The sequence below is a fragment of the Mustela nigripes genome, chromosome 4 (genome assembly GCF_022355385.1).
Source record: "Mustela nigripes isolate SB6536 chromosome 4, MUSNIG.SB6536, whole genome shotgun sequence".
In the NCBI taxonomy this organism is placed as follows: Eukaryota; Metazoa; Chordata; class Mammalia; order Carnivora; family Mustelidae; genus Mustela; species Mustela nigripes.
The window spans coordinates 79,691,582-79,718,689 of record NC_081560.1 but is presented as its reverse complement, the minus strand read 5'-3'; the positions used below and the strand labels follow the sequence as shown (position 1 = coordinate 79,718,689).

The 27,108-nt window shown below is 36.2% G+C and overlaps 1 protein-coding gene across 1 annotated transcript in view; it reads right to left on the bottom strand.

Annotated features, from left to right (window-relative positions):
- Positions 1 to 27,108, bottom strand: part of PCLO (piccolo presynaptic cytomatrix protein) — a 408,965-nt gene that overhangs the window by 163,126 nt on the left and 218,731 nt on the right. Inside the window, exon 7 of the mRNA XM_059396945.1 lies at positions 25,028 to 27,039. Within this exon, the coding sequence (XP_059252928.1) occupies positions 25,028 to 27,039 (2,012 nt within the window). The remainder of the gene's footprint in view (positions 1 to 25,027; positions 27,040 to 27,108) is intronic.

Genomic DNA, 27,108 nt, shown 5'->3' with positions numbered 1-27,108 from the left:
AGGTAAAGAAATAGAGAACCAGGTATTAGATCATCCTCCTCAATTTCTCAGGTATGGAAATTACTCAGGACCTATCAGGACTTTGACAGTGAGATATCAGTTTGCTACATACAAATGGAATCACATGGTCATCATATTTATAGATAGAGCATGCTGGACTATACCGCCAATGCAAATATATTCTTGGAAAGAAGCGCAAACAGGTTCATTTTGCCTTCTTTTCTATTTATACTGTTTTAAAATAAATTTGGAGTAACTTCTTAGACAGCAATAAATAATTAATAATGTTTACTGACTTTTCCACATTGCTGAGCATCTAAATATATGCCCATTTCCCTTTCTGATGATTCAGTCTCATTCTTTAGACTTCTACTCTGACAAGGTTTCCCTGGAGAGGAGGTGTTACATGTACAGACTCTTTGCTGTCTGGTTTCACCTTGACTTTTTGGGTTGGGAAGCCCTGATTTATAAGCCAGGATGACTCACTACAGAGTTGGCAAGACCCTCTCTGGGTTACTCCGTTAGGCTTTTTTTCTGGATGACATTTCCTACCAGGTAAGACTGGATTAGTCTTTAAGGGGCTTCCAAGAAATAATGGCAATTTATAGGTGGTTAATTAAGCACCAAGGGAAAAGGAGAAATCTTAGTTGTTTTGCCTTTTGAAATGTATCCTGGAGTTTTTAACTTTCTAGGACATTAAATTTTTGGTGAAGATTATTTTAAGTGTTCCTCACACTTGTTGTTAGGGAAACAAGCATTTGAGAAGGTAGCTTGCTCTTGGCAAAATAGGCTTTTTAGGCCTTCCTATCACCTGAATAGCTTCCAGCCCTCACAGCCTTGCCTTATATGCGTGGTTAAATCAACAAACACCAAGCTTAGTGGTACTCAGGGGAGGCCCAGATTATTTCCATTTTTTTATACTCTGGATACATAAGAAACAATGAAATATTCCCAATAAGGTTACAAATCTATATCTTAAATGTTGACACTGAAGAATAACGCTTCTAAATATACATAAGAATACACAATAATTTGTACTTGAAGATCACATCAGAAGTCTACATTTTGAGGTCTTTTTTTCTCAAAATAAGGCCAAGGCCAAATGATCCTCCCTTCAGCTCTTTGTGATTCTTCCTACACAAGTGAAATTTTTTCTCAGAAAAGTTGAAAACTGGATCCATCTTCGGCATTCATAAACTTTAATAGGTTGCTGGGTGGGCTCTTTATTACTGAGGGAAATCAATCTAATGATGGAATGTCATGTGTTGGGATTAATTTGGGGGGCTTGTCCTGTACTCCTCTGTGATCATTTCACGTGTTCGCCTCACTGACCAATTAAGAGCACTGCATTTTTTAGAAGCTAGCTACTACTATGAATTGTGTTTGCATATGAAATCTTAAAATACACTTTTATAAACAATTCTCATTAGTTAAATTCATGAGAAAAATTATTAGAATAATCTTACATAGAGATGACCAGATTTTATGGTGGTCATTAAAAAGTAATGAGAAGCCCCTTGTGACTTTCATGGGCAGCTAATGACTTTTATTCAGAAACCGAATGACCAAAATTTCTTTAGTTGGGTTTGTTTTTCTTGAAAGTCTAAAAAAAAAAAAAAACCTTAGGCAAATAATGTACATTTAGCAAGAGAAATATTCTAAACAAAACTCATTTTAGTATAATAATTAAATTAAGCTATACATGAATCCATTCATATACTTATCCATTTTTATCTCAAGTAATCTAATTATTTATCTATGTACATTAGCAACCAAAATGCTATGATAAATTTAACACATATTTAATTTAATGGCAGTATAGAGATTCAGTCCCAAAATGTTTATATTCACTTAGTATAAAATAAAAAGGATACAGTGATTGCTTTCTTAAACTTATGAACTACTTGACAAGTATGTGTTCTAAAATTATAATCTTTCAAAATTTCAGCTAGGTTGTCTATTCTACAGTATGACAGAGTCAAATCTAAAAATTACAGAATATGTCTGGGAAATAAATTTTATGATAGGTTGCCTACAAACTCCTCATCTCTAGATTTACATATACCTCTGTCTACCTGCTCTCTTCCTGTGGCGGGGGAAGGGAATAATTATTATTTCAATGTATAAAATAGTTTGGTTTTAATAGCACATACTTACATATTATATTTACACAGTAATATATATTAGATTGTAATAGTTCTTCCATATGATACTACTTTCATAGTAGCAAGCACGTAATAAATGGTAGATATTACTACAAATGTTTAATTATTGTAATATGCATTTCTTAAAAAACAACAGGAATAATTATTTATTTGGTATCAGAAGTTCAGAAATTCATAAACTGAATGCTCTTCCTAAAAAAAGACCTTCTAAAGGTCTTTGGATTTCACTATCTAATCTAATAATGATTCACTGGGGAAAAAAATGTAGGTAAGGTCACATGTATAGAATGACCAGGAAGAGGCCTGGTATACAGAAACTCAATTAATCATGACTCAGCAACTTACTTTTTCAGCATGACCTTAAACAACTTAATCATTTTTTTCTTATTTTTTGACTCTGTCAAGGGAAGATCAAATACCTTTAACTCATCGGTTTGCTTTAAGATAAAATGAGCTTAGCTGTGTACTTAGTTGCTTGACTTTGAAATTCTCAATGATAGCACTAATACTAGAATTCCTATTCTTGTAAAGATCAAGTGTGGCTGTATAAATACATATGGCCTTCCAGAAAAAAAAAAAAAAAAAAATGAAAAGCAAGGAAAAACTCCACAACACATATGCCACACTTTTTTTGAATGTTAAAGAAAGATCCATGTCTGCAAAAAGATAAGTTCAATAGAATTTACTTCCTCACATGGAGCCAAAAATGAAATGGGTAAATTCTTAATTATTTTTATTACCCTTATACTAAAAGTGAAACTTCATTTTAACTGAGATGGGGCAAATTATAAACTAATATCCTATGCTAGGATTGGAGTGACATGATAACATCAACCATTAAGCTGGCAAAAACTGACAAAATCAACTTTTTTTGGAACTCTGGCATCTAGTAAAAATTTTACTACAAATAGGGGAATGCTTAAAGAAGAAAGAGGTTATTAACATTTAGTAAGAAAGCACTACGGTACTTTAGCTTATTGTGACTTAGTCCAAACTGCAGCTCAGATATAACATATGAACCAAAGATTATCTAGGAAATAAGGGATTTGAAAAATCATATATGTATTAGATCTACCTAACAGATATACATGGAACATTCCACCCAACAATAGTAAAATACATATTTTCTCAAGTGTACCTGAAATATTCTCCAGATAGACCATCTCTTTGACTACAAGTCTCAACAAAGTTAAAAATATTGAATTTATACAACATATTTTTTTCTGACCAGGGTGAAATAAAGTTAGAAATCAATAATAAAGAAAACTTGAAAAAATTCACAAATATGTGAAAATTAAACAGTATATTTTTGAACAGATGGATTGAAAAAGGAATCATGAGAGGAAATTTGATGATACTTTAAGATGAATGAAAATGAAAACAAGATACCAAAGTGTGAGATGCAGTGAAAGCAATTCTCAAAGAAAAAATTATAGCTGTAAAGCATATATTAAAAAAAGAAAGATCTCAAATTGATAACATAACTTAATATCCAAGGAACACAAAAAAGAACAAACTAAACCGACAGCTGGCAGAAGAAAAACAAAATAAAGATTAGAGTGGAGATAGAGAATAGACAGGAAAATAGAATCAACATAAAAAATTACAACATCCTTTGTAAAGATCAGGACAGTAGGCAAAATTTTAGCTGGACTGACTAAGAAAAAAGAGAGGAAACATAAAATCAGAAATAACAGTAGGGATTTACTAGCAAGTTTACAGAAATAAAAATGATTTTAGGAGAATATATGAACAACTGCATGCCAACAAATTAAGTAACCTAGGCAAAAATCAAAATGGAGAAATTTTTAGAAGTATGGAAATTATTAAAACTGAATCAAGAAAAGAATGAAAACATCTGAACAGATCTATAATAAGAAAAAAGAGATTGAACCTGTAAACAAAAACCTCCCAGCAACAAAAAAGAGAGCTCAGGATCAGATGGCTTTAGTGACTTCTATCACTTAAAGAAAAGAGAATACCAGTCTTCCTGAAATGTCTCCAAAAATAGAAGAGTAAGTACTTCCTAATTTATTTATAAGAAACCAAAAAGGACACTATAGATTAACATTATGTATGAAGATAAATGCAAAATTCCTCAATAGAGTACTAATAAACTAAATTCAACAACATATTAATAGAATAACCTAGTGAGATTTACCCCAGGAATGCAATGTGAGTTAACACACTAAAATACTAACATAAGTCCATGTAATAAAGCATAAAAAGAGAACAAAGGAAAGAAATAATACAATCATCTCAACTGATACTGAAAAAAGCATTTGATAAAATCCAGCACCCTTTCATGGTAAAAACACTCAGAAAATTAGGACTAGAAAGGAAAGAGCATTTATAAGAAAAACCACAGCTAACATCATATTTAATAATGAAAGACTTTATGATGAAAGACTGGAAGCTTTTAACCCAAGTTCAGTAACATGATAAGGAAGCCCATTTTAATACCGCTGTTCTATTTTATATTGGAAGTTCTAGCCAGAGAAGTTAGTCAAGAAAAATAAATAAATATAAAAGTAAATAATAAATTAGAAAGGAAGAAGTGAAACAATTCCATATGCAGATGGCATGGTTTTATACACAGAAACACCAAAGAATGCACAAAGAAACTAAGAACTAATAAGCAAATACAGCAAATTTGCAGGGTACAAGATAAATGCAAAAATGTCAGCGGTGTTTCTATACACCAGCAAAGACCAGAATGAAAAGTAAATCAGGAAAACTATTACACTTATACTAGCATTCAAAGAATAAAATACCTAGGAATAATTTCACCAAAAAGATGAAAAACTTAGTATGCTTTTTAGTATACTAAAAATTATAAAACATTGCTGAAAAAAAGATAGCTATATAAATGGAACGATAGCCTATGTTCATGGATTAGAAGAATTAACATAAGGTTAAGATGGAAATACTACCCAAAGTGATCAACGGATTTAAGGCAAGTTCTATTAAGATTCCAGGAGAGGGAGGAGTTAAGATGGCAGAGTAGTAAGAGAATGCTGAGCTTGCCTCAGCCTTTGAACACAGCTAGATCAACATCAAATCATTTTTAACAACTAGAAACTGATCTAAAGATTAGGGGAAAAAATTGCACAACTGGAGGGAGAGAATGTGGCAGATGTGAGGTTCAGAGCCATGAATTTGGGGAGAGAGATGCCATGGTGCTGCAGAGAAGAGGGAGTCCTTTTTGTGGACAAAAGTCGGGGAGAGAGGAAGCAAGCAGGAGAGAGGGGAGCATATAGGATTCGTGAAGGATGCAGTGGTGTGGGGATTGCCTGGGTCACACTGGAAGAGAAGATGCTCCTTCTTGAAGTACATTTGGAATAGGGTATATTGCCACTCCAAGGACAAAAGGCCTGCCGAGTGCCACTGAGTGGTCTCTCAACATCACAGGACAGAGGTGTGTGCAGAGGGCAGATAACCTGGTCAGAGCTTTTTGCTGTGCTTCACCATAGACTCCAGGCACCTGCACAGCCCAATGACTGCTTTTCTGGGAAAGAACAGTGAAGGATGCTGGCTGTGAGGTTCTCCTCTGGGGGATGGGAGTGGGTCCATCCCTTGCTGGCTCTTTTAAGATTTGGAGTTTTGAATCCCATCCCCAGGCCTGACATAAAACAGAGGAGAACTGTGGCACTGGGTGTGCCAATGACTCAGGCACAGACTGGTTGAGGGCAGGGATCTGACAAAAGCCTGGGACAAGGAGGGGGGAGAGTTCATTTTTCTGTGAGGGCTTCCTGAACAGCAGTGGCTGCAAGTTCCCCTCCCCAGGGTGACATCATATTCCAATGTCTCCAACCCCGCTCACTAGCACAGTTGGACTTCATAGAGAAACACAGCACCTGCAGTGGAGTGTGGAGTCACTTAAACCAAACCCCACAGTCCTGTGCCCAGCAGGGGAATCCTGACTAGGGACATAGGACTGTGAGCCAGAACTGCCAGCCTAAGAAGACCAACACAGGCCTCCTGGCATCTACCAAGTCTATTGATCATAGAGGGCTCCATAGCATCAGCTTCAGTTCTGGTGGAAATAGGACCAGGCTTTCTTTTTTTCTTTAAAAAAAAAAAAATTTTAAGTTTTTAATTTTCATCTTATTTTTTCTTTTCTTTTATTTTTTCCTTTGGAATCAGGCTTATAGTTTTTTGTTGTCTGTCCCTTTCCCTTTTTTATTGAATCAGGCTTTTTAATGATTTTTATTTATTTATTTGACACAGAGAGAGGGATCACAAGTAGGCAGAGAGGCAGGCAGAGAGAGGGGGAAGCAGGCTCCATGCTGAGCAGAGAGCCAGATGCGGGGCTCAATCCTAGGACTTTGAGATCATGACCTGAACTGAAGGCAGAGGCTTAACCCACTGCACCACCCAGGTACCCTGGATCAGGCTTTATAAATTTTTAAATTTTTACTCAACCTTCTCTGAATGAACAAATCGAAGTATACCTACTTAAAGGTCCAGCTGTCCCCCACTGCAAGCAAGGAGTAAGTCTGCAGGTAGTAACTTGTGGGAAAGAGCAGCCAAAACACAACAGCAGATTGCACACACCATACACCTTAACACTTCCTGAAGCAGGCCCTGGACAGCGTATGACCCCTTCTTAATATTGTATTACTCTCAGGAACCGGAAACATAACATGGTTTCATAAGATGCAAAAGGCAGAAGTGGAGACATAGGGGCAAGACAGAGGAGTTCTCCCCAAAAGAAAGATCAAGAAGAAATTACAGCCCGGGATTTTCTCAAAATAGATATAAGCAATATATCTAAACAAGAATTTAGAACAACATCTCATAAGAATACTAGGTGGGCTTGAAAGAAGCATAGAAGACACCAGAGAAACCCTGGCTACAGATATAAAAGAACTAAAAACTAGTCAGGTCAAAATAAAAAATGCTGTAACTGTGATACAAAACTGACTGAATGTAATCACAATGAGGATGGAAGAAGGAGAGGATCAAATAGGTGACAGAGAAGATACAATTATGGAAAATAATGAAGCTGAAAAGAAGAGAGAAAGAAAACTATTAGGTCTGAGTATAGACTTAGGAAACTCAGCAAATTCAAAATGCAATAAGATCCATTATCATAGGAGTCTCAGAGGAAGAAGAGTGGGGAAAAGGTGCAGGATTATTTGAACAAATTACAGCTGAGAACTCCCCTCATCTGGGAAAGGAAAAAGGCATTCAAGTCTAAAAGGCACAGAGAACTCTCCTCAAAATAAACAAAAACAGGTCAACACCAAGACATATCATAGTGAAACTTGCAAAACACAAATATAAACAGAGAATTCTAAAGCAGATAGAAAAAAAAGGTCCTTAACCTAAATGGGCAGACACAGCAGATTCCATAGAAATCTGGCAGGCCAGAAGAGAGGAGCGGTATATATTCAAACTGCTGAAATAGCAAAAATATACAGTCAAGAATACTGCATCCAGCAAGGCTGTCACTCAAAACAGAAAGAGAGATCAAGTGTTTCCAAGACAAACAAAAACTAATGGAGTTCATGAACATTAAACCAACAGTGCAAGAAATACTGAAGAGAATCCTTTGAAGGGGAAATAGATCAAAAGCAACCAAGACCAGAAAGGAACAGAGACAAGCTATAGGAATGGCAACTTTACAGTTAACACAATGGCACTTAATATAGACTTAGGAAACTCAGCAATTCAAAATGCAATAAGATCCATTAATATCTATCAGTAGTTACTCTAAATGTAAATGGACTGTCAATCAAAAGACAAAAGGAATCAGAATGGATTAAAAACAAAAACAAATACCATCAGTATGAAACTCATTTTAGACCCAAAGACACCTGCAAATTGAGAGTGAGGAGGTCAGAACCATCTATCATGTTAATGGACAGCTACTTATATTAGAGAAACTAGACTATAAATAAAAAGAATGTAGTAAGAGTTGAAGGGCACTACATCATAACAAAGGGGTTCTAGCCAATTGGAAGATTTAATAACTGTAAATATTTATGCCCCCTAAATTAGAAGCACCCAAATATATATAACAATTAATAACAAGGTTAAAGAAACTCATTGATAATAATACTATAATAGTACGGGACTTACCCCACTCACAGCAATGCACAGATCATCTAAGCAGAAGATCAATAAGGAAATAATGGCTTTGAATGACACACTGAACAAATGGACTAAACAGATATATTCAAAGTATTTCATCCTAAAGCAGTAGAACACACATTCTTTTAGAGTGCACATGGAACATTCTCTAGAACAGATCACAGACTGAGTCACAAATCAGGCTTTAACAAGTAAAAAAAGATTCAGATCATACCATGTATATCTTCAGACAACAATGCTATGAAACTTGAAGTCAAGTACCAGAGAAAATTTGGAAAGACTATAAATATATGGAGGTTAAAGAACATCTTACTAAAGAATAAATGAGTTAACCAGGAAATTTTAAAAAAAATTAAAAAATAGATGGAAACAAATGATAATGAAAACATGACAGTCCAAAACCTTTGGGATGCAGCAAAGGTGGTCCTAAGAGGGAAGCATATAGCAGTAACGGCCTTCCTTAAGAAACAAGAAAAGTCTCTTGGGCACCTGGGTGGCTCAGTGGGTTAAAGCCTCTGCCTTTGGCTCAGGTCATGGTCTCAGGGTCCTGGGATCGACCCCGAGTCAGGCTCTCTCTCAGCTTGGCATGGAACTTGCTTCCTCCTCTGTCTCTCTCTCTCTCTCTCTCCCTACTTGTGATCTCTGTCTGTCAAATAAATAAAATCTTAAAAAAAAAAAACAAAAACAAGAAAAGTCTCAAATATACAAACTAACCTTACACACAAAAGAGCTCGAAAAAGAACAGCAAAAAGCCTAAAGCCAGAAGAAGAAGGGAAATAATCAAGGTCAGAGCAGAAAAAATGATACAGAAATTAAAACAAAACAAAACAAGAAACAGTAGAACAGATCAATGAAAGCAAGAATTATTTCTCTGAGTTAATAAAATTGATAAACTCCCAGCCAGACTTAATCAAAAAGTAAAGAGAAAGGACCCAAATAAAATCCTGAGAGAGGAGAGATCACAACCAATACTACAGAAATAAAAACAATTATAAGAGAATATTATGAACAATTATATGCCAACAAATTGGGCCATCTGGAAAAAATGGATAAATTCCTAGAAACATATAAACTACCAAAACTGAAACAGGAAGAAATAGAAAATTTGAACAGACTCATAACAAGTGAAGAAATTGAATCAATAGTAAAAAGTCTCCCAACAAATAAGAATCCAGAGCCAGATGGCTTCGCAGGGAATTCTTCCAAACATTTAAAGAAGAATTAATACATACTCTTCTGGAGCTGTTCCAAAAAACAGAAATGGAAGGAAAACTTCCAAACTCATTCTGTGAGGCCAGCCTTTCCTCAATTCCAAACCAGAAAATGACCCCACTAAAAAGGAGAATTACAGACCAATATCCTGATGAATATGGATGTAAAAATTCTGGATAAGATAGTAGCTAATTGAATCTGAAAGTACCATGAAAAGAATCATTAACCATGATCAAGTGGGATTAATTCCTGGGCTGCAAGGGTGGCTCAATATTCACAAATCAAGAAAGTGGGGATGGAAGAAATAAACTTCAATGTATCATAAAGGTCATACATGAAAGATCCACAGCTAATATCATTCTCACTGAGGAAAAACTGAGAGGTTTTCCCCTAATGTCATGACCATGGCAGGGATTCCATTCTCACTACTGCTGTTCAAAGTAGTACTGGAAGTCTTAGCCTCCGCAATCAGAAAACAAAAAGAAATAAAAGGTAACCAATTGGCAAGGAAGAAATAAAACTTTCACTCTCTGTAGATGACATGATACTTTATGTAGAAAACCTGAAAGACTCCACCAAAAAATTGCTAGAACTGACACATGAATTCAGCAAAGTCATAGAATATAAAATCAACATACAGAAATCTCTTGATTTTTATACACCAATAATGAAGCAGGAGAAAGAAAAATCAAGGAATCAATCCCATTTACAACTGCACCTAAAACCATAAGATACCTAGAAATACACCTAACCAAAGAGGTAAAAGACCTAACTCTAAAAACTAAAGAACACTTAATGAAAGAAACTGAAGAAGACACAAAGAAATGGAAAACATTCCATGCTCATGAATTGGAAGAACTAACAATAATTGTTTAAATGTCTATACTACCCAAAGCAATCTACACATTCGATGCAATCCTGACCAAAATAACACCAACATTTTTCATAGAACTAGAGCATACAATCCTGAAATGTATATGGAACTAGGAAAAAAACCCAAACAGCCAAAGTAATGTTGAAAAAGAAAATCAAAGTGGGAGGTATCACAATGTCTGACTTTAAGATGTATTACAAAGCCGTATTCATCAAGACAGTATGGTACTAGTCCCAAAACAGACACATAGATCAATGGAATAGAAAAGAAAACCCAGAAAAAGCAGGAAAGAATATCCAATGGAAAATAGGCAGCAATAGTCTCTTCAAAAATGATGTTGGGAAAACTGGACAGCAATATGCAGAAGAATTAAACCTGGACCACTTTCTTACACCATACACAAAAATAGACTCCAAATGGATGGAAGACCTAAATGTGAGACAAGAATCTGTCAAAATCCTAGAGGAGGACACAGAGGACACAGAAACCTCTTTGACCTTGTCCATAGCAACTTTTCTTATTAGACAGTCTCTGGACTCAAGGGAAACAAAAGCAAAAATGAACTATTAGTACTTCATCAAGATAAAAAGCTTCTGTGCAGTGAAGGAAACAATCAACAAAACTTAAAGGTAACCTACAGAATAGGAGAAGATATTCAAAAATCTATGAAGAACTCATCAAAACCAACACCCCAAAAATAAATAATCCAGTTAGGAAATGAGCAGAAGACATGAACAGACATTTCTCTAAAGAAGGCATACAAATGGCTAAACAGATACATGAAAAAATGTTCAGCAGCATTCATCATCAGGGAAATATAAATCAAAACCACAATGAGATAGTACCTCATACTTGTCAGATCTGTTAAAATTAAGAACTTAGGAAACAACAGCTGTTGGTAATGATGTGAAGAAAGGGGAACACTTTTGCACTGTTCATGGGAATGCGAACTGGTGCAGTTACTCCAGTAAATATTATCAAGGTTCCTCAAGAAGATAAAAATACTACTACCAGGTACTTATCTGGTAGTAGTTGTACTACCAGATTGTACTACCAATTGTACTACCAGGTATTTATCTGAAGGATACAAAAATACTGATTCAAAGGGGTACATGAAGCCCAATGTTTATAATGCACAAAGCATATATATATATACAATGGCATATATATACAATAGAATATTATTCAGCCATCAAGCCATCAGAAGAATGAAATCATAATGAAATCTTGCCATTTGCAACAACGTGGATAGAAATAGAGTGTATTATGGTAAGTAAAATAAGTCAGAGAAAGACAAATATATGATTTCACTCATGTGGATTTAAGAAATGAAACAGATGAACATAGTAGAAGGGAACAAAAAAATAAGATAAAAAGAAAGACAGAGGCAAACCATAAGAGACTCTTAACTACAGAGAACAAACAGGGTTGCCGGAGAGGAGGTGGGTGGGGGAATGCGCTACACGGATGATGGGCATTAAGGAGGATACTTGTGATGAACATGGTGTTAAATGTAAGTGATGAATCACTAAATTCTACTCCTAAAACCAATACTACACTATATGTTACTAACTTGAACTTAAATAAAAATAAATTCTAATGGTCTTCTTTTTTAGAAATAGAAAAGTCTATCAAATTCATATGGAATTTCAAAGAGACCCCATCAGCCAAAATAGTATTTAAAAGGAAAAAACAGTTGGAGGACCATACTTTCTTATGAGAGCGACTTTAAAGCAATAGTAATCAAAAGAGCGCAGTACTGGTATAAGAACCTAAAAGCAACAGAACAGACTGAGAGTGCAGAAATCAACTGTTACATATACGGCTAATTGATTTTGCACAAGGGTGCCAAAGCCATTCAATAGGGAAAGAACAATCTCTTCAACAAATGATGGTGTATATCCATATGCAAAAGAATGAAGCTGGACACCTACCTCATTCCCTATACAAAATTAACTCAAAAATGATGGTCTACCTAAATGAAAGAGCCCAAACCGTAAAACTCTTTTTTTTTTTTTTAAAGATTTTTATTTATCTATTTGATAGACAGAGAGAGATCACAAGTAGGCAGAGAGGCAGGGGGAAGCAGGCTCCCCACTGAGCAGAGAGCCCGATGTGGGGCTCGATCCCAGGACCCTGAGATCATGACCTGAGCCGAAGGCAGAGGCCTAAACCACTGAGCCACCCAGGCGCCCCCAAAACCGTAAAACTCTTAAGGGAAAAAAAAAATTGAAGTAAATCTTTATAACCTTGGATTTTAGAGAGGACGTCAAAAGTTTGAGTAACAAAAGAAAAAGCAGACAAGTGAAGCTTCATTGAAAATTTCAAACTGTTGTCCATCAAAAGTCCTTATCAAGAAAATGGGGAAAAAAAAGGCACCCACAAAGTCGTAAGACTGAACCCTGCATTAGGCTTGGCAGTCAGTACAGAATCAGTTTGAGACTTTCTCTCCCTCTCTCTCTGCCCAGCACCACCCTCTAAAATAAATAAATCAATATTTAAGAAATACTAAAATCTAAGATACAACTTTTTGTATCTGAAAAAAATACTATGCCTCATTTTATAATAAACTCTACTAGTCATAATATTTTTTAGTCTTCATTATTATTTCTATCATAGAAAGTATAAAATTTTTCAACTTTCTAAACTGTATCAACTCTCTGAACTGCTCAAAAGCTTTTGTATAGTAAACTAGAATATGATAAAATGTAGTTCTCACATGAGTAATTATGATCTAATATGGTTTTATAGACTTTGTCTAATTTTGGCAATAGTATTCTGTTGCATATTTGAAATGCTCAATGCTAGGTGAATGTGATGATAGTTTTTCCCTTTTCATAATTTTTACAAATTTAGTAAATAAGCTACACTATTACATAGGGACAAATAGACTCAATTGTTTGCAATTAACCAATGCCACCCAACCTCACTTTCGGGTTTCACTAAAACAGTATTATAGACACTGAAGAATAATCATGGTGTGGCCACATGATTTCCTGAAAATTTCAACTGTGTTTTGTTCTTCTTGCTATAAGAGATTAGAATAATGAGAGGTGTTCTCCCTTCTTAATGACATGAATATAGGTCTGTGTCATAGTAAAAATACGAGAGCTTCACCTAAGGGACCGTTTGAGTTCCAGAGCCCACCCAAACAAAGCTAACCCCTTTTTCTGTACAGACACACTTAAAATTTAGTTGGATGGTGGTGCCAGTGATAGGACTTTTAAGAATCATGGCCTTGGAAATCACATAAGGCATCAATTTACCAAGCTTAACATAGAAGCATAAGAGTTGTTGCCTGTAAAGGTCTATGGAGGCCTAGACCACGACAAAACCTTCAATGAACAATATATAAATGATTAATTTGCTTTAAAGGATGAAAGAAATACATTTTGATACTTCAGTGCTGTAAGATCAAATATTTAATAACTATGAGGGTATAAAAATTAAAGTGAGGCTAATGATAATGGTTTCGGAAGTAAGACACATTATATTTCTAAATTCTTCATTTCATTACAAAGACACATTGATGTATGAATATACAGATATATTTCTTAATTAGCATAGCCTTCACTTATCATTATGTTTTCTTGATTATTTTCCCAGGAGAAAAGAAAATATTTTAAGCTACCGATGACCTCCTTTTTCTCTTCCTTTTAATCTCCCAACATCATTATTATTACTAAATTTAAAACCACTCTTTCTATAGTTACTACTTCAAAAATTTATTGGGGCAGCAAAATAGAAGGTTTGATGACCAGTGAGCATAAAGAGAAACAAAGAAGTCATTTAAAAGCATTCACATAACCTCAAGGCAGTGAAAACTTGATAGGATGAGAATTAAAATAACAGAATACTGGAAAATGAACATAGATAGTGCATATTTTCTCATTTAACTTTTACATGGTGATTTTGGACTAGCACCCTGGATTCTAGTAACATGATCTAAGGCTGATTCCTTCTTCAAGGGCAAAGCATCATTCACTGCTCTACTAGGCCACTCTGAGACAATGACTATATGTCCTTCTCAGAAAATGTGTTAAATGCCTTATGTGGCGAATCTCAAGTAGAATAATAAAATTAATAAAAGTTTCCAAGAATTAACATGAAAACTTATCTGCACACAGAAACATAAATAAAAAAAGTAAAATACACATTCTCCTTTTTCTTTTCAGCAATCTTTTCTTTAAACTTCCACATACTACCTGGCATCAGATGGCTTGCTCCAAAATAGAAGCCACTGGATATTTGGAACTAACCTGGGGCCCTGGCTTCCTTCAGGGTGGGGATAGGTCGTTGTACCTTAGGTTTTGCCCAGATTCATGGATGCATTACTAAAACAATCACTACTCCAGCTAATCTTCCCAAAATAAAGCAAAGATGGACATGATCTGTTTTTAAATGGTATGATCACTTAACATCTATTTTTCTCCATCTGTAGGACTAGAGAATGCCATTTAGCATGTAGAAGCCCTTAATAAATACACCATGAGGGCACTCAATGATTCACCAAATAGCATCTCCTTACTTAATATTGAAGTCACACAGATGTGCAAAGCAATCCTACAAAACAGGGTGGCCTTAGCTGTCCTAACAGCAGCACAAGGTGGCACATGTACAATTATCAAAACAGAATGTTGTGTGTACATCCCAGATTATCATAAAAATGTCACAGGACTAATAATAAAAAAAAACCAACAACTCCCGCTTACCGAATTTGGTAGTACTGCCTGCCTGAGAATTATTCCATATTAATAACAATTACTGATCCCAAAAGCGAGATGGTAGTGACCTGCAATGTTTCTATAAAATATTTCCTTATTGGCAATCTTTCACAACAAAATTAACTCAATTTCAAATGCTGTGAAGTGCACATCTCTAATTATGCTATGATTCTGTACATGGTATACTGGAATTATGATATACTTATGTGATATGTCTTCTACAGCACTAGATCACTAGCAATTTGAGGAATGATTCAATAACTATCTATCAAAAGTCATGAAAAACATAATGAGCATTTTAATAGTGGTGTCAAGTATCTACTAAATTATCTTGGGATAAGAAAGGTATTTTATGTTTAGACTCTTAAAAAGCCTAACCACAAAATCACAGAAATCTCTACGGCTTTTTGTTTCTGTCTCATTGATTATCCATCCTTGGGCCTAGACTACAACTTTGGAACACGACAATAAAATAGTTCAGAGTTGCTTTTCATCTACATATGTTTACAATGAATTAAATATTTATTTTTCATAAGTCCAAATCAGGTGAAATAGCTCCCCACAAATTAAAGAGCAAATTTTCCTTGTGTAGTACTTGACCATGGTCCTTATTCCATATAAACTGCTGAACCATTTAATTCTTTGGGAAGACAATATTGTAAACAAGTGAGAAAAGGAGGCGGTCAAGTTAAAAAATTGGCAAGGAATATTTTACTTAGTCTTCTAGAAGATAAAATTCATGGGCTTATATAAATATGACAATATGTTTACTAAATATTTACTAGACATTCTAAGAGGTTAACTTCTCTTTCCAATTCTCAATTCTACGCATTCAACGACATGAGAATAGTGGTATACTTGGATGGGTGATTAGGTACTTCTCCAAATGGGTAATTAATGGAACCTTATTGAGTGCTCTGCATTTAAGTGAGCATTTATAGGCATCACCTCCTACCATAAAGGGAAAAACAGCAAAACCACCAGGAAAGAAGCTTTTCCTAAATATAGCATTGTTTTTTCTGTTACAAACACGTCTCTTGTTTTAATACTTATGACACTCTGAAGAAATTCATGCACATTTATTCACTTCAAAAGCAAAATTAATATTGTGATATCAAGTCTTTCATGAAGTATTATAAAATTCTCTACAATTAGCAGTAATTAGTACTTGCGGCAGAGATTTCACAACAAGGTTCAAAGAAGTAAATGACTAAGCCATCTAAGTAGTTTCTAGGCCTGGAGATTCAGCTCTATGATTAGGGCTGAGCTTTATCGAAAAACAAACAATGGGGACTTGCCTAGCTCCTGTCATGCTAAAATACACTACTTAATAGATCAGAAATTAAAACATGGTTCAACTTACTATGAGCAATTTATTCATGTAGCTAGAATAGCTTAATAAACAGCCCAAACAATGTTTATGTATATATAATTTTTCATAAACATATATAATCAGCCACTAGAGGAGAAGGGAGAGACAAGCATAATCACCTTCTGTTACAAATCTTCTATTTCTACTGAATTTTTATTTCCTCAAGAGGAAAAAAACCTCAGTTTTTATTTGCCATTTCATAAAATTATTTTGACCAAAAAAATTCTGCAAAAGCTGTTCTGTAAAATCTAGCTTAATGGTTTCTTATACTGTTTTCAAGCATTAAGGTTGAATTTTTCGACTGTTTTAATTTGAATCCCTTGCACCTTCTTCTTGAGGTTAAAATAAAACAGATTTTTTTAAAAAAAAAATCCTGTTGTTCATAGTTTCAGCCTAAATAAACTGAAGCAGTTTAAACTAGCCAGTTCACTGAACTCTCTTTACCTCATCACACTTGTTCTAGTGCTCTCCTAATTCAAATTCTACACATAATTCACGATACAGAACAGTACCAAAAAGAAAATGCTATTAAATCCAGGGCTTCATTTGATGCAAATGGAATTAATCTAGGGCTGGGGATGGAACTTCAGGTTCCTCATCTTTAGCCTGTGACATAAAATAAACATAAAGCCTACAGAAAATAAGTGGTTTGCATCTCAACCAAGCAACTGCATGTGAAAATAATGTATTAGTTATATGAGGCCACAAAAGCATGAAGTTTTTATGTATGTATATTGTATATATGGACATATATACATACACACCCATTAGAAACATAGGCAGTAGTCCTTCCTTTTCTATGGGAGACATGTTCCAAGACCCTCAGTGGATACCTGAAACCATGGAGAGTACCAAACATTATAAACTTTTCTTTCCTCTAGCTACATATCTGTGACAAAATTTAATTCATAATGTAGTGATCCGAAGGGGCACGTGTACCCGAATGTTTACAGCAGCAATGTCTACAATAGCCAAACTATGGAAAGAACCTAGATGTCTATCAACAGATGAATAGATAAAGAAGATGTGGTATATATACACAATGGAATACTATGCAGCCATCAAAAGAAATGAAATCTTGCCATTTGCAACAACGTGGATGGAACTAGAGCGTATCATGCTTAGTGAAATAAGTCAAGCAGAGAAAGACAACTATCATATGATCTCCCTGATATGAGGAAGTGGTAATGCAAGATAGGGGGGTTTAGAAGAGTAGGAAAAGAATAATGAAACAAGATGGGATTGGGAGGGAGACAAACCATAAGTGACTCTAAATCTCACAAAACAAACTGAGGGCTGCTGGGGGGAGGGGGGTGGCGTTATGGACACCGGGGAGGGTATGTGCTATGGTGAGTGCTGTGAAGTGTGTAAACCTGGTGATTCACAGACCTGTACCCCTGGGGATAAAAATACATTATATGATTATTAAAAAAAATTAAAATGTGCAAAAAAAATTTAATTTCTAAGTTAAAGTAAGAGATTAATGACAGTAATAAAAGAGAGCAATTACAACAATATACTATAATAAAAGTTATATGAGGGGCGCCTGGGTGGCTTAAGGTGGGTAAGCCTTCGCCTTTGGCTCAGGTCATGATCTCAGGGTCCTGGGATAGAGCCCTGCATCGGGCTCTCTGCTCAGTGGGGAGCTTGCTTCCCCCTTCTCTCTGCCTGCCTCTCTGCCTACTTGTGATCTCTGTCTGTCAAATAAATAAAATCTAAAAAAAAAAAAGTTATGTGAATATGGTCTCTTTTTCCCTCTCTCTCAAAATATCTTACTGTACTCTACTCATCCTTCTTGTGATGATGCTCGATGACAAAGTGCCTGTATGACGGGATAAAGTGAGGGATGACAGAGCATTAACCTGCTATTGACTTTCTGACAATACTTCAGAAGGAGGATCATCTGCTTCCAGAGTGTGGTTGACTATTGAAACTGAAGCCACTGAAAGCAAAACCATGGATAAGGAGGGATTTCGGTGTTCTGATGTTGAATATGATGATGACAAATGTCACACAACTACTAGGATACATTGTGATGCCTCTATATACCTTATACCTCAAAGTATAAAATCAAATTTCCAAATTTTTGTATTATAGCTATTTTAGTTGTTTCCCAATTTTTTCCAAAGTTAATGCAGACAATTGTAAATAATCAGTAATTTTTAGAAATTCCTACAAATATGCAAAAGTGCTTGTGTGCATGTTAGGAAGGGATGTATTTGGCAGAATATGTATGCAGCTGCACTACGGAGTCAGTTACAAATTGCACAACTGTCCAAAAGAGAGTGTAGTGAATTGATCAGAAACTAATACTACAGTAATATACTTAAGAAGCTAATTAATGTTAAATAATGCTCTATGCTTTTAAACTGGGTCAACAATAATCAATGCTCTATTAATACATAACTCCCCTGTGTTAAACTGGTTTGTCCAGATTTTTAAGTGGCACATTTTAAGTGTTTCTTGTAATTACGCTCATTTGCCTATTTTGAAATGTAGACATCTGTTTAAGGATACTATTATTGATGTGATTTTTTTTTTCTCCTTCAGTCTAAACAGCTTTGTTTTCAAATCAATCTTTACATATGGACTACAGCAATTTTAACTACTTAACACTAAATTGATGAGATTAACTTAAAAACTTTCTGGTTTTCACTCACTGACATTTATGTGTATGCGTGTATATATATATATATATATAAAATATAGAAATAAAATGTAATCTGTGATATATAATGTGTATATGTAATATGTATATGTATACACATTAGTTTTATTTTTATATCCTAATAATTAAATCCCATAAATTATTTTATTGCCATTTATTTTAGAAAACACCTTAAAATAGTATTTCCTATTTCAATTTTAAAACAGCTACATTTTCAAGTGCAAGATTTTAGTCAAAAAGAAGTATCATGAGAAAAATACATTAGTAATGAAAAAAGAGCTATAGAAAGAATAATTATGATTTATAAAGCCAATCTTTAATACCTGACTAATCTCTACTGACACACATAAATACCACAATTATAAAACAGGTAATTTCATCAAAGTCAGTTTTAACAGACTGATTTACCTTGTTTTTCAAAAAGAGTAATAAAAAGCAACCCCTATTAATTATTAATTTTTAAATCATACTTGGCCATCACAGTCATTATTTAATTCTGTATATTCTGACAGAAATAAAATTGACAGAAATAAAAATTTTTACTTTAGGTTATGGAAATTACTTTCAGAAATACATATTAAAGGGTTCCAAAAATCTTAAAAATAGCTATCAAAACAGCAATCAGTGAAGCAAAACATATTCTTGTAAAAATCAGCTCATGAATTACCATCTGTTTTGCAATAGGATCCTGGCTTAAAGTCTAGAATAAAAAGATTTTAGTAGGGAGTTTTCCTTATTATTCAAAAAGCTCTACCCTTGTTCAATAAGTCTAAGGGTAAGAAAAAACAGCTTTAACACTCAGCCTGGGATTTTTTAAGGCACACAGAGGTGATATCATTTGAAATGTAGCTTATTTTAGTGCAGAGAGTGGCATGTATCATCACTGGCAAACTGTGCTATTTCTGAAATACATGTCTTTTTTTAAAGAAATCAGTCAAAAATGCTATTTTTTAAGATCAAGAAATCTGAGTGAATTAGACCCCTTCTAGCACCAAACAGATTCTTTGAATTTACAATGTATTTCTCCCAGTGGATGATGTCACCTTCTCCCCTGATTCTCCCCTATGCTATATTAACTTTCCTTGCTGAAGTTATTCATCATGTGAAGCAATGATGTAAATCAATCTCACTGTATAGAAGAAAGATAAAGGGCACGCAGAGCACATTTTGGTGCTCTGGTTTATTTACGCAGAGAAGTAAATTTAAAATGGTCATATAGAGAACAGGACTCTGATATTTCTAGAGAAGAGACATTGTATATTCCACAGAATACGAAAGCTATGCAGTTACTAGGAGATTTGAGAATTATTCGCACCAAATCATAAAGTAAAGCTCTTCACTGACAGTTGGCAAATCCATGCTGAGGACATACAGATGTTGTCAAATGTCAACCTAGGGAGGCGGCATCAATGTGACTAGGATCTACAGTTGCCAGACTTAGTGATGGGAAGGTGGTAAAGGTTATCTCATTTACTCAAATTGTAATTTACTCAAAATTACACATGTCATTTTACTGACAGTTATTGGATCATCCTCTACCACTTTCTACCTATTTTTAACTATTTGGCTTCCATTAAGCATTCTAATTGAAGTGTTTCACTAATGAAAGTGAGAAAATCATTGTGTACATACTACCTTTCATTAGACAGCATACTTCTTCCTGTGCTCTTTCTCAACCGTGATGAAAATACATCATTATCAAGTCACATCTGGGTAGTGAGCTTAACCTCATGGGAAGGAATACATGTTGCCTTTGTTTCTGTTCTATCTCTTGAGAATTTTCCTGGGGCGCAGACTGAAGGACGTAAGGAAAAAGGCAGGAATTTTCTTCCATCTTAGAGTTAAAAATTTCTATCTGTCAAAGGAAGTAGGCTACAGGACAAAACTGTTTGGTTACATAATCTTTTTTTAAAAGATTTGATTTAATTACTTGAAACAGAGAGAGTGTGCGTTGCAGAGAGAGAGAGCACAAGTGAGGTGAGGAGCAGGAGGAGAAGCAGGCTCCCTGCTGAGCAAGGAGCCCAATGTGGGGTTTGATCCCAGGACTCCAGGATCATGACCTGAGCTGAAGGCAGATGCTTAGCCAACTGGTGCCCTGATTACATAAATGTTATCAGAAAATAGATTTTGGCTTTGAGGCTATGACTTTGATGCCAGAATGACGGGGTCTACAAAAGGGACAGAGTTCACTCTTACAGACACTAGGGAACATTACATAACTGCATAAAATTATCTAAGATAATTCCCTGCTTCACTTATGTACATTGTGCACATTATTTTGTGATTCTTATGTTAATTAGTGCTAAGTTTAATTAATTCAGTAGATAAGACATCTTAGGGCTTAGCAGGAATTCAAAGTGCCAGTGAAGCACTAACTAGACCCTAACCATGCTTCTGCCTTAGAATCCCTGTGTCAAAGATGTGACCCAAGTTCCATGATGGAAAAACTATAAGTGAATTAAAGGATCTCATGCCACCTAGTTGAATTCCTATGGGGTAGCAACAGAATAAAATTTAAATCTCCAATGTTCTAGATTGCAACATTAAGATAAATGTTCTGAAACTCCAGGATGGAAGATTTGACCCGTAAGGAAGAATTCTGTAATAATTAAAGTGCTCCAAGAAGTTTCTGAGATAGTGAGACAAAATAGTGAATATGGAAAGAGGACCAAAATCAAACCAACCAACCAAAAAACAGTCCACATTTGCCTGTAAAGAAACAAAAAGTACAACACACTGCTTTACTATTATTATTGTTATTATTATTATTATTAAATTATTTTTAGAGAGAGAGCACGTGCAGGGTAGGGAGGCGGAGGGAAAGAGAGAGAGAATCCCAAGCAGGCTCCACACTCAGCATGAAGCCTGATGTGGGGCTCAATCTCAGGACTCTGAGATCATGACTGAGCCGATATCAAGAATCCTGCATTTAACCGACTGACCTGTTCAGGTGTTCCAGGAAGATTTATTTAGAGAATGGGGTAAGGGAAGCCTCTCTGTGGTAGTAAAACTTAAGAAGAAACCTGTACATGGGAATGAGCCAGGCAAAGATTTGAGAAGAGAGAGAGAGAGATCCCAACACAGGGCTGGGATGGGGATGAGGCTGGCACATCCAGCAAATGGCAAGGTCAGTGGTTGGAGCAGAGTGAGAGGAGGGGTTAAACGTGGGGAGTGAACAGTAAAGTTATGAGGCAGGTAGAGAAGTGATCGCATGGGTCCCTGTTAAGAAATTTCTGAGATATTCCAAATTTGATGAGGACTGCTGGAGAGTTTAAGCTGTGGGGTGTGTGATATAATCTGGCACACATTTCAGAAAATCACCTTAGGTTTAGTTTAGAGAAATGACATTTAGAAAGCACAAGTTGGGGGGAGTCCAGAGGCTAGCGGACAGCATAAAGGAAAAAAAAAAAAAAAAAAAAAAGACAGTGCCTTTGATGGCCATGGGAAGGAAATCCAAACTGTAACTCAGCAAAGAGATGCCCTGTGACATGTTCTTTACTACTTATCCAGTTTCATTTACGGTAAACTTCTTTCTCCCCTTTGTTTTCCATCTGTTCGTTAGTCTGAACCTTTGTATATTGTTTCCTCTATTTAGGGGGACCTCCTTTTTTGTCTTCATGGTCCCACAGAGATGTCACCCTCCTGTTTCAGAACCTCCTCTTCAAAAAACTTCCTGACACTTCCAAAAAAAGGAGATCTCACCACAGAATCCCATATAGGATAGAACTTCTCTTTTATGCCATTTTACAATAGGCTAGTTTATGCTATGCTGTCTCAATGGCTACTGAATGGTGTGATTCTTTTCAACTGCACTAGTCTGAGAAAATTAACAGTATATAAACTACTGAGATAAACTTCTTAAACCCGTATCAGTATGAATATCACTTAGAAGATTATTCTTTTCAATACAACTAGCCCATGCTTATAGTAAAGGTATTTAGTTTTTAAAACAGACTCAAAGCATGTCTAGAAATGGGTAAAGGAACCAATTATAAAATTCATACATTAGAATCAAAGTATCTAAAGTGCCAAAAACATTGCCTTTATACAAAAATAGTCTACTTTGTGTGTGAAATAAAACAGTATCTCTGAGTTGGTATATAATTCTTCCATATTAAAGCACTGAGGTGGACCAATTTAAAAAAAGAGCTACTAAATTGTGCTTCAAGGCTCAATCCACCTAGGATTTTTCAGAGTCAGAAATTATTTAGTAATTTTGCCCAACTTCTTTTGTGATTAGATGGTTAATCAGTATCATTACCTGTAATAGAACCCACATAAGTCATTGTATCTTTCATTTCACACTTCCAAATCTGAAGTGAATAGTGTGAAAAAAATAGTGACAACTTCAACCTCTTCTTTAACCTAGTTCATATGGATTAAGGTACATATATTAAGTAAATGATCAATACTTAATTGGATGATAATTGATAATACATCAATTGGAAACACCTGTTCTAAGGACACAAACCATAAACATTACTTTGAAGTCCTATTAAAAACCACATTTTCCAAGTTTTCCAAGCAACTCTTCAGGTGAATTTATACTGCTATAAAAATAAATACCTATACATAGAGCTGAGTTGCTTCTCACAATAGATTTAATTCTAGAAACAAAGCCATAGAAAAAATAATGCTCTGTAAATTGAATGAAATCTCAATGCACCAGTGGTTTCCTGATTTAACAGTTATGACCTCTGTCCACCACATGAAGACAATTTTACTTTTAGGACATGGTGTTTGAGAAAATACGTAATAACAAAATGTCATCATGAAACTAGAAAACAGACATGAATTTGTAATTTTTAAAATATGCCCATCAAGTTGTCTATATACCTATAAATAGGCCTGTAGTCATATTTAATGGCATACTTTTCAGCCCACAGCCAATGTTTAATACACACAGGAGAGTGTAAATATAGCAAATATCTCAGAAAAACCTATTTAAAAGCTTCAGGATTTGAAGACCTAGAATTCACAAACCAGTAAATTAAAGAGAACTTTTAATTTGAACATCTTATATTAAATTGAACCATCATATTTATCAACAGCCTACTGTTACATATTAGATTTTTAAAGTAGGATACATGTATTTCTATACCTGATTATTAACATTTCGGATTAGCTCAGCTAGAGAGATCTTCACAAATGTCCGAAATATCTATATATGTTCTTTCTCCTTTTAAACATGCCTATGCATTTTTTAAATAATTAATCATTATTATTTAAAGAAACATAAGAACTCTTTTTTCTTTTGCAAGCTCTGAGACTAAGGCTTACCTGAGGTTAGATTAAGAAAGTTGGCAGAAACTAAACGAGCATGGATGAACTATGCAATTAAATTACATTTTCATTTGCCAGCCCTAGAAATGCTCCCTTTTGAGAAATAAATGTTCTAAGCCCTTTTATGAAAATATTCTGGCCTGAGGAAGACGAAACTGCTTGGATGATCTCCAAGGAACCCCCCACTAACAATTTCCAGTACCCATGGGTCTAAATTTAGGGCCATCCTTTGCCTTCTCTGTTTATGTTCAGTATTTATTCCATCATACCTGAATATGAATATTAATTATACTTGCTGAAAGCATACTCTACAACCGACACTTGGGAGATTTCAAGATTAGAAGCAAACTTTCAATCTCATTAAATCATAAAGGAATACACTTCTTTCTCATTTTGCCTCACCTAAGATGTTGTTTGCTTGCTTGCTTTTCTCTTTCTTTTTTTTTTTCTTTTTTTGGTACTTCTAACTGGATGCATACGTTTTCTATTTGTTCCCACATTTCTAATGCAACAGAAGTTGTAGTACTAGGTTTCGGAGATACTGGGAGCCTCATTGCCTTCTCAAGTCTGCAAACACATGCTTAGCATCAACTCATCTATTGTCTTCTAACTGAAAAGAATCACTCTTACCGTGTAGCCCTCGGTATACTGAAAAGGAGCCCTGGAACTTTCATCTGCTGTTGGACTCAGAGGCTTGGGGTCAGACATGGACCGCTGCATCATCTTGGCTGTCTTAGGACTTGCGGGGGGCACTTTAGCCATATCTGGATGCAGTACTTTCTGTGAACTTATATCATCAGGGAGGGGTTTTTCATAAGGTACAAAGGCTGATTCTAAGGCTTTGCCTGGTGAAAGTGGTGAGATGGGTGAATAAAGGACTTTTGGAGATTTGGGTGGGGAAGGAGCCAGCTGTAATGTGGAATCTGCCCGAAGGTGAGATGAGTAACCAATCTCTAAAGGTGTTGGGCGTTTCTTGTCTTTGGGTGGAGATGTGGCACTCAGATATGGAGGACTCTGTGTGTCTGATTCTGCTTCTGTTTGACATCCTAAACTGCCCCCTTTGTAAGTCTTTTCAGGTGCTGAAATGTGTTTAATTATTTCTACCTTGGCATCCACGCGCGCCCGTATGGACGGTGTTCTTATGGTTCCAACGGGTTCAGTCTGCACAGATATCTCTGCTACTGTTTGGACTGCTATACTGGAGACTTTGGAGACCAGGGGTTTGGTCTTGTCGGCCTCCGCGGTGCTGTCACCGTACTTGCCGGCGCGAGCTTTCCTCCTTGCTCTGGTAGGCACATCCCACTCGTCCTGATCTTCATCGTCGGTCTGGACGCTTGTATCCACACTCTTCTTGGTTCTCCTCCTCCTACTCACATAACTCCGATCCGCGGCGTCCTCGTCGTCGGTCTGCACGCCGCTGTCCACGATCTTTTTAAAGCAGCGGGGATCATCAGAGTCCCCTATTTCGTCATACTGGCCACGGACTTTGGCTGCAGAGCTTCTCTTTTTGGGCGGTTTCTCATCTTTTACCACCACGTCCGTCAGAGGGATCTCTGAAACAGTACTCAGGATGCCAGGTGGGGCAATGTACTGAGTAACACCGTCAGACTGAACTGTGTACCACCCTTGGCTCTGCGGGATTTCAATGGCCACAACGGCGGACGCGGTGGTGGTTGCATCCTCAGTGGCCCAAAATGGACTGCCTTCTGGGGCGGCATACTGACCTTCCAAAACTGCCTGCTCCGTCGTGGTCTGTGGAGAAGCAGTTCCAGAAGGGTCGTAGTTATACTGGTAGATCTGGCGAATCTTCTGCTCTTCCAGCTGCTGGTGAAGCTGTTGCTGCAGCTGCTGGATCTGCTCCAGCTGCAACTGCTGCTGAGCTAGCGTCTCCTGCCTCATCATGAACTGGGCTTGCCGCTCTTCTTCCTGCTGGTAGAGAAGGTGCTGCTTCATAGACTGCAGCTCCTCCAGCTTTTTTTGAACCATGATCTTTTCTTGTTCCCGGAACCTCTGAATTTCCTGACGTTCCCACTCCAGTTCCTCAGCAAAACGCTGCTGCTTAATTTTCTCCAGTTCCAAGAGCTCACGCTCCAAGTCGAGCTGCTGCTGTTGTTTATCTTCTTCAGGGACGATTAAAATAGCGTTTTCATCTCCCACCACTTCAGAAAACACTTCCGAGGCTGTGGTTAAAGTGGGCACTGCATCTATTGTCTCAGCAGCAAGCGTTTCCATTGTAAGAGTTTGCAAACTGGCATTGATATCAATACCGGTTGCCGCAATGTCTGTTTCAGATGCACCTGTTGTTAGGAAATATGATCTAGGCATTGGCTGGCTCTGGTGCAGGGCGGATAATGGCGTCACTGTGTCAGCTGTGTGCACACCAGACAAATCCCTCACCGTGGTGCTGAAAATGGAGCCAGGTTGTGTGGTGATAGCAAATGTGGAGGGAATTGGAGTGGCTACTGAAGAATAGACAACACCATTAGATGACCTCAAAACGCTCCCCACACCATACTGGGATCCTGGAGGTGGAGTCATTCTGGCTATGGAATACTGTGGGGTACTAATCCCAACTTCTGAAATGACTTGCCGTGTTTCGGGATATGGACCTGTGGTCTTGCTTGAGTAATCCATTACCTCACCTGAAATACAGGGTAGAGTTATAGTCCAGTTCTCAGAATGAGCGATGCTTTTTGGGGTTGAAGGCCCTC